Source organism: Camelus dromedarius, chromosome 29 (assembly GCF_036321535.1).
Source record: "Camelus dromedarius isolate mCamDro1 chromosome 29, mCamDro1.pat, whole genome shotgun sequence".
Classification (NCBI taxonomy): Eukaryota; Metazoa; Chordata; class Mammalia; order Artiodactyla; family Camelidae; genus Camelus; species Camelus dromedarius.
The window spans coordinates 21,084,810-21,094,304 of NC_087464.1; the positions used below are offsets into that span (position 1 = coordinate 21,084,810).

General features: G+C 46.4%; 1 protein-coding gene across 2 annotated transcripts in view; it reads right to left on the minus strand.

The window, feature by feature from the left end:
• ACSBG1 (acyl-CoA synthetase bubblegum family member 1) overlaps positions 1–7,424 on the minus strand; it is a 47,900-nt gene extending 40,476 nt beyond the window's left edge. For both annotated transcript variants that reach the window (XM_064480669.1, XM_064480668.1), the window contains exon 1: positions 7,250–7,424. In XM_064480669.1, coding sequence (XP_064336739.1) covers positions 7,250–7,380 — 131 coding nt within the window. In that variant the 5' untranslated portion in view covers positions 7,381–7,424. The remainder of the gene's footprint in view (positions 1–7,249) is intronic.
• Positions 7,425–9,495: the final 2,071 nt, after the last annotated feature.

The window sequence follows — 9,495 nt, forward strand, 5'->3', positions numbered from 1 at the left end:
ACAAAGGAAAATTACCAACCCACAAAAGGAAGAAGAAAGGAACAAAGAGGAAATAGCAAGTCAACTGCAAAAATAAGTTCCAAATGGTAATAAACACTCATCTATCATTAATTACTGTAAATGTTAATGGACTAAATGCTCCAGTCAAAAGACATAGAGTAGCAGACTGGATAATAAAGCAAGAACCTTCAATATGCTGCATACAAGAGACCCACTTAGGGAGAAGGACACATATAGATTGAGAGTGAAAGGATGGAAAAGGATATTCCACGCAAATGGAAAAGCCAAAAACTCAGGTGTAGCAGTACTGCTTTCAGACAAAATAGACTTTGAAACTAGGGTCATAAAGAAAGATAAAGAAGGACATTTTATAATGATTAAAGGATTAATACAAGATGAGGATATTACAATCATTAATATATATGCACCCAATATAGGAGCACCTACGTACATAAAACAACTACTAACAGAGATAAAGGGGGAAATTGATGGGAATACAATCATTGTCGGAGATTTTAACACCACATTAACATCACTAGACAGGTCTTCCAGACAGAAAATAAATAAGGCAAGAGAGAAATTAAATGATACAATAGAAAAATTAGATTTGGTGGATATTCTCAGAGCATTACACCCCCCAAAAATAGGATATACATTCTTTTCAAGTGCACATGGAACATTTTCTAGGACTGATCATGTACTTGGGCACAAAAGAAGCCTCAACAATTTTAAGAAGAAATTATCTCAAGCATCTTTATTGACCACAATGCCATGAAACTAGAAATCAACTACAAAGAAACAAAGGAGAGAAAAAGGAAAGCATGGAGATTAAACAACATGCTATTAAAAAAACCAATGGGTCAATGATGAAATCAAAGTTGAAATTAAAAAATACCTTGAGACAAATGAAAATGAAAACACAACCACACAAAATTTATGGGACACAACAAAGGCAGTGCTAAGAGGGAAGTTTATAGTGATACAGGTCTTCCTCAAAAAAGAAGAACAATTTCAATCTAACCCCCCAGCTAAAAGAATTAGAAAAAGAAGAGCAAAAAACCCCAAAAGTCAGCAGAAGGAAGGAAATTATAAAGATCAGGGAGGAAATAAATAAAATAGAGATTTTAAAAAAACCATAGAAAAAAAATCATCAAACCAAAAGCTGGTTTTCTGAAAAAGTAAATAAAATTGACAAACCTCTGGCCAAACTCACAAAGAAGAAAAAAGAGAGCACAAATAAGCAAAAAAAAAAAAAAAAAAAGAAAGAAAGAAAGAAAGAAAGAAAAGAAAATGGAGAAATTACAACAAATAACATAGAAATACAGAATATCATATGAGAATATTATGAAAAACTATGTGGAACCAAAATGGATAACCTAGAAGAGATGGACAAGTTTCTGGAAACATACTGTCCACCAAGAATGAATCGAGAAGAAACTGACCACTTGAACAATCCGATCACTAGAAATGAAATCGAATTAGCAATAAAAAACCTCCCTACAAATAAAAGTTCAGGACCGGACAGCTTCACAAGGAATTCTACCAAACATACAAAGAAGAACTCATACCAGTCCTTCTCAAACTCTTCCAGAAGATTGAAAAAGAGGGAATACTCCCAAACTCATTCTATGAAGCCACCATCACCCTGATACCAAAACCAGGCAAAGACACTACCAAAAAAGAGAATTACAGACCAATATCACTGATGAACATAGATGCAAAAATCCTTACCAAAATACTAGCAAATAGAATCCAACAGCACATAAAAAAGATTATACATCATGATCAAGTGGGGTTCATCCCAGGGACACAAGGATGGTTCAACACACGCAAATCAATCAATGTAATACATCACATCAATAAGAGAAAGGACAAAAACCACATGATCATCTCAATAGATGCAGAAAAAGCTTTTGATAAAATTCAACACCCATTTATGATAAAAACTCTCACTACAGTGGGTACAGAGGGAACATATCTCAACATAATAAAAGCTATATATGACAAACTTACAGCCAGCATAGTACTCAATGGTGAAAAACTCAAAAGCTTCCCACTAAAATCTGGGACAAGACAAGGCTGCCCACTATCACCACTCCTATTCAACATAGTCTTGGAAGTCCTAGCCACAGCAATCAGGCAAGAGAGAGAAATAAAAGGGATCCAAATTGGAAAAGAAGAGGTAAAAGTGTCACTATATGCAGATGACATGATACTATATATAGAAAACCCTAAAAAAGGTCCACACAAAAACTGCTAGAAATAATCAAGAATTCAGCAAAGTAGCAGGATACAAGATTAACGTTCAAAAATCAGTTGCATTTCTTTACACTAATGATGAATCAATAGAAAAAGAAAGTAAAGAAACAATCCCCTTTAAAATAGCACCCAAAGTAATAAAATACCTAGGAGTAAATCTAACCAAGGAGGTGAAAGAATTATACATGGAAAACTATAAAACACTGATGAAGGAAATTAAAGAAGACTTAAAAAAATGGAAAGATACCCCATGCTCCTGGATTGGAAGAATCAATATTGTTAAAATGGTCACACTGCCCAAGGCAATCTACAGATTTAATGCAATCCCTATCAAACTACCCAGGACATATTTCACAGAACTAGAACAAATCATAAAAAAATTTATATGGAACCACTTAAGACCTAGAATTGCCACAGCATTACTGAAGAAAAAGAAAAAGACTGGAGGAATAACTCTCCCAGACTTCAGACAATACCATACAGCTACAGTAATCAAGACAGCATGGTGTTGGTACAAAAACACACATAGATACCAATGGAACAGAATAGAGAGCCCAGAAATGAACCCACAAACTTTTGATCAACTAATCTTCGACAAAGGAGGCAAGAATATACAATGGAATAAAGACAGTCTCTTCTGCAAATGGTGTTGGGAAACCTGGACAGCAGCATGTAAATCAATGAAGCTAGAACACTCCCTTACACCATACACAAAAATAAACTCAAAATGGATCAAAGACTTAAACGGAAGACAAGATACAATAAACCTCCTAGAAGAAAATATAGGCAAAACATTATCTGACATACATCTCAGAAATGCTCTCCTAGGGCAGTCTACCCAAGAAATAGAAATAAAAGCAAGAATAAACAAATGGGACCTATTTAAACTTACAAGCTTCTGCACAGCAAAGGAAACCATAAGTAAAACAAAACAACAACCTACGGAATGGGAGAAAATTTTTGCAAATGAAACCGACAAAGGTTTGATCCCCGGAATATATAAGCAGCTCATATGACTTAATAGAAAAAAACAAACAACCCAACCAAAAATGGGCAGAAGACCTAAACAAGCAATTCTCCAAGGAAGAAATACAAATGATCAACAGGCACATGAAAAAATGCTCAATATCACTAATTATCAGAGAAATGCAAATCAAAACTACAATGAGGTATCACCTCACACCAGTCAGAATGGCCATCATTGAAAAGTCCACAAATGACAAATGCTGGAGAGGCTGTGGAGAAAAGGGAACCCTCCTACACTGCTGGTGGGAATGCAGTTTGGTGCAGCCATGGTGGACAACCGTATGGAGATTCCTCAAAAGACTAGGAATAGACTTACCATATAACCCAGGAATCCCACTCCTGGGCATATATCCAGAAGGAACTCTACTTCAAAATGATACCTGCACCCCAGTGTTCATAGCAGCACTACTTACAATAGCCAAGACATGGAAACAGCCTAAATGTCCATCAACAGATGACTGGATAAAGAAGTGGTATACTTATACAATGGAATACTACTCACCCATAAAAACCGACAACATAATGCCTTTTGCAGCAACATGGATATTACTGGAGAATGTCATTCTAAGTGTAGTAAGCCAGAAAAAGAAAAACACCATATGAGATTGCTCATATGTGGAATCTGAAAAAAAAAAAACATAAATACAAAACAGAAAAAGACTCATAGACATAGAATACAAACTTGTGGTTGCCAAGGGGGCGGGGGGTGGGAAGGGACAGATGGGGATTTCAAAATGTAGAATAGATAAACAAGATTATACTGCATAGCATAGGGAAATATATACAGGATCTTGTGGTAGCTCACAGTGAAAAAAAATGTGACAATGAATATATGTATGTTCATGTATAACTGAAAAATTGTGCTCTACACTGGAATTTGACACAACATTGTAAAATGACTATAACTCAATAAAAAAAAAAGTTAAAAAAAAAAAAAGAAAGCCCCGGATAGTCCATATTCTGAAGGATGCCTGTATCATTTCCACAGCATTGCATTATGATTGTTTCTGTCTCCTAGGCTTGCACACCCCAGAGATGGGGAGCTCACTCCCTGTCATGCTTGGAAACTTTATCAGTGAGAACAGCCTTCCTCACTGGGCTTGCAGCAGCCTCCTGTGCCTGCCTCTCACCCATGGTTCTAAGCAGCCTCCTCTCTGCACCCAGGCCTGGGCAGGCAGTGCTGGGAGAGGCAGCTGGGGGCTCTGGGAGTATGGTCAGTTCAGGGCTCACGATCCTTCCCTAGGCCAGACTCCATCCACAGGCTCCCATCTCCTGGCCTCCTGCCTCCAGCCCAGCTGACTTCAGCTTGTATTCACTGCTACCAGATTCACCTCCCCAAACTAGGCTCTCCTTCTGCTTCTGCTGCTTCCACGCCTCCCAGGGCTCTGCCTCTGGTGGCCCTCACGCCTGGCTGCTTCCAGTCTGGCCACACTGGCCTATCCAGACCAAGGAGTTAGCTGGGCCTGATCTGACTGGCCTGAAGGCCACCTGTGACTCCTCCGCAGCCACACCTTCAGTCCACAGGGTGCCCTTCCTGTCACCTGGGCATCCACAACCTTTCAGACCCAGGATGAACTGTCCTTGTCTCTGGTTCCTTCGAAGCCCTTCCTCCAACCTGGCCTTCTTCAGGCTCTGGAAGGCTGGTATCCCCACTGGACACAGCATTTAACAGGGCTCTTGACATACTTGATGGGTGCCCCCGAGGGATGGTAAGGTCTACAGCTGCAGCCTCAAGGGACACAGGGTACAAGTTGCCAGACCAGTTCCAGCCTAGCAGGTCCAGCCTCTCCTGGGCTGGCTCCTTCCCTCCAGACACTGCCCACATCACTTGGCTCCAACCCCTGCAAGTGGTGTAGCACAAAAGGGAATTCAGGTGGGTCAGGCTGCTGTGTAAACCCTCTTCTGGCTCTCAGTGGCCACCTCCAGCCTCCCCATCTGTGACCCTGGAAAGGGGAGGGGGAGAGATAAGGCCTCTCTCAGGCTATTGGAGGAATGCAGGCCCACCCTCCCCCGGGAGCAGCAGCTGGCCTGTGGCTACAAGGCCAGGACAGATGGGCAAGCCTGAGATGGAGCCTTTGCTTCTGGGGTCGGCCTGGAGGGGCTGAGAAGCAGAGAGAGCCATCAGAGCAGCTGTAAAGGCCTCCAACTTTAGAACAATGTTAAACAAGATTTCAAATTTCTTTCTTCACGGCTACTCTGCAAGGCTGACAGAGCAGTCATTATCTTCCCCATTTGACAGATGGAGAAACTGAGGCTCAGAGAGGGTGTCTTGCCCAGAATCAGAGTAGGTCCAGAGCAGAGGTGGACAGAAACCTAAGGCGTGAGTCCCCCAGCCTGCTGCTAAGAGAGCTCCTGGGCGTTGCTGGGAGGTTTATGGTGACTGAGGGGTGGCCCTTGTGCCTTTGAAAGCATTTCATACACACCAGCTGACACACTTTGTTCAACTTTCCTGCAAGGTCAACAGGGATCAGGCGTTTTGTCTTCATTTGCACAGAGGATGATACTGAGGCTCAGAGAAGCTAAACAACTTACCCAAAGTCACTCAGCAAGAAAGCAGAGGGGCTGGCCCTCTGGGTTTTCAGCCCTCTCTTCCCCTGCAGGGACCCTCACCTACTTGTCCTTCCCAGCTCTGCCCCAGCCTGAATGCCTCCCTTCCGTGGAGTCTGCAAAGCAGGCCTAGGCCTCTGTGAGCCCCCAGCCTGGGGAGAGGGAGGACGCGGCCTCTGCCTGCGGCCCACGTCCAGGGCGGGGGCTGGGCCTCATGCTCCTGGAGGGCTTGTAGGTAAGGACACCCCACGTCTGGAAGGAGGAGTCCACGCTGGGTTCCCTGGGGCCCCAAGGCAGGGCCCAGACCCGGCCCTGGGAGAGGCCTCTGCCTGTGAGGCACATTAACGTTTATTCCATTTGCTCCCTCTCTCCCTTCCTCATGCCCCATCCCACCGCCCCCATCAGAACAATGGCCATTCACTCTGTAGCTCAAACACTGGCAATTTCTCCCCATCCCTACAGAGGGCTCACACCCTGGCATTTATCCCTTGTCCCTCTCCCCTTCTGCACTCCAGCAACCCAGACCTTGCCCTTCCCTGAATCCCTGTCTCCCTTCGCATCCTTCATTGCAATGTTGTTTCCTCCACCTGCAAGGCCCTCCCTCTCCTCTCCAACTGTCAGTGCCCTCCCAATTATGCAAGGCCAGTCTCAAGATGTCCCTGTTAGAAGACTCTCCTTCCTCCCCTTAGCCTGTACTCCTTCTGGGCACAGATCACAGGCATCTGGATTCTGGAGTTCCATGTGTCTTCCTTCTCCCCGCTTCTTGGCTGGGGGTGTCCTGGGGCCAGGACTGGGTCCCCTGTCCTCAGGATCCCCCATTCTTTGGATGGACAGGGCCTGGACCAAAGTAGGCACTGGTGAATGAACGTCTGACAAATTGAATCCACTTGGTCTGAATCACAGATTAATAGAATGTATATAGTGGAAGGGCTTTGGGGAAACTTCAAACACCGCACTCACGTACAGACAAGTAAGCTGCAGCCCAGAGAGGAGCAGGGACCTGCCAAGGTCACACAGCAAGCTGGAGCAGACCCCTCTGGCTCTCCCCTCCCCTGTCTGTCATTGACTCACATGCTAAAGGCCACCTTGCAGAGACAGGGAAACATTCTTACTGACTGAAAACTTCCTCCATCGAACTGCAGGCCCCTACTCATGCCTCTGGGGTGGGACTCACTCTTCAGCTGAGCCCCTCTGGATCACACAGGGAAGGAGACACTACATAGCAGTTCCAAACGACACACGTCCTAGTCCAGGACTTATTCCATTTAGAGATCAGCCAGACCCTTCCCTTCAATTCCCAATGAAGAAACTGAGGCTCAGAGACGGAAGCAGCTTACCCAGGTTCAACACAGGAGAGCCAAGTCCAGAACTTGGCCCACACCAGGCTCAGTGGGCAGAGACCTGACCTCTGACTTACCTGGTTTCCAAGTTTTCTCGGGTGGTCCCCAGGCTTGTGTCCAGCCTGCTCTCCTGCGGGGCTGCTCTGCTGCCCGGCATCCTGGGGTCCTGGTGGGGGCCGCTGCGTCCAGCCCCAGAACCACGTGGCATCTACCGTGGGCATCCGCCGGAGAGAGGAGAGCTGTCTCCCACTGCATGAGAGGTTGGCCTTGACTTGGCAGGGGGGTGGGCCTGGGGCTGGGGTGGGGGTGGGGGGCGGTGACTGGAGTGGCCCAAAGAGACCCATTTCCTCTCTATTTTTAGAAGCTCAAAACACTTCAGCTGTGAAGTTGCTCAGGATTAAAACTTTCCTTTTCTTTGTGGTTTTGTTCCACTCAAGACGAGGAGAATTTCAATGAAGCCAGTGTTCTTTTTGATGCAGATCCACTCTGGTTCTCCTGTGAAGTCTGGCCAGTGTGTTCAGGGCTTCTGGGCCCCCAGGAAACCTCCTCACTGTCATTAAAACACTGCATCGGAGCACAAGGGGTTTCTTAGCACCAATCTGGACCCAGATCCTGCAGTGACTGCTAACCTCAACTGCCCACACCCTGAAACCTTGCCTCACCATCAGCTGGATGCAGCCCCGGGAAGGGGTTCCACCTGCCCCAGGCCCTGCACTGGAAGCTGGAGACCCAAGGAGGACTGGTGGCTCCTGTCCTCAAGGAACCCCAGTCTTGGGGAAGGAAAGAGACATTTTCAACAGCGAGGGCCATTATATAGTTGACAGAAGCACCTACACTGAAGCAGACATGATAGAGGACCTAGGAGCCGGAACAACCAGGGGCATCTAAATACAAGCGTGGATCTGTTCCTTCAGCTGAAGAAAAGAAGTGTGGATGGTGGGTTTGCAGGCATCCATGAACAGATGTGGGAAGTCCATACAGGGCAGGGAGAACAGAGGGCTTTCTCTGAATCCCAGAAAGCTTCCCTCTTTATACCGTGTCTTAGTTCCCTGCTGGAACAAAGTACCACAAACTGAGTGGCTTCAAACAGAAAGGTGGCTCTCACAGTTCTGGAGGCTAGAAGTTTCAAATCAAGGTGTCATTAGGGCCATGCTCTCTCTAAAGGCTCTAGGGAAGAATCTTTGCCTCTTCTAGCAAGTCCTGACGTTCCTCGGCTTATAGTCTCTCTGCTGGTCCACACTGAGGCAGAAACAAAGTTTCTCTGAAATTGCCGACTTAGAACGTGATAATGCAAATGTGTGCTCAGAGCCAGTTTTAGGTAAGACGGGGCTTAGGAAAGGAGAGAGGTCTGGAGTGAGGGTTGAGAGAGAAAATGAGGGCACGTGGGGAGGGGGAGAGTGAGGAAATGGGAGGAGAGGAGGCTGGAGGGACTCAGAGGACAGCGTGTGCTGAAGGTGGAGCCCCCGGCCCCGTCACATGTAGACGGCTCGGTCTTCCCCGTCCTGGGCCCTGGCGAGCCACCCTGAGCAGAGTGGGTCTTGGACCCCCTGTGCGGGGCTCAGGCCTTGATGGCCTTGGTATATGACTGAAGTCTGAGAGCACACTGCTCTCGGCCAGAGCCATCTAAGGGCTTCCCCTGTTAGAATGTAAGCAGGAATCCTCACACTGGGCCCCAGGGCCCTCTGTGATCTGGCCTCACCATCTCTCTGACCTCGCCTCCCACGAAACCTCCCTCCTGCCTCCCCGACACTAGCCTCCTTGCTCTTCCTCCTGCCTCACGGCCTTTGTATGGACTGTTCCCTTGACCTCAAACACACTGTCCCCATACCGGCTGGCTAACTCTTCACTCCCTCAGTCTTTGCTCAGGTGTCACATTCTCAGCAAGGCCTTCCCCAAACACTGCAGCTAAAAGCACAACCCCACCCACCGCTCCCCACCCTCTTTCTGTATATTTTCTCCACGCTGTCACCACCATCTAATTCCAAGACACTGGGTGTGTTACCATCTACCGGTTCATTAGGACGCAGGCTCCTGGAGGGCAGGGAATCTGTCTCTTTTGTTCCTTACTCTGAAACAGTGCCTGGCAGACAGTAGGTGCTCAATACAAGTTGGTCAAATGAATGGCTTCTGACCTGTGAGTGTAAATGTGGAAAAGCTGTGGACACCGACCATTGCGGCATAGTCAACAGGTCCTTTTGCAAACCGTTCCTGGTGTTTCCAGGCAAAAAGGGGCACTCCGGGTAACAGGCAGGATGACTAAGATGATGATTCAACCTGAAGATATGCTGTTTGGTTAGTGACGAGGAAAGAAAGAAGGGGTATT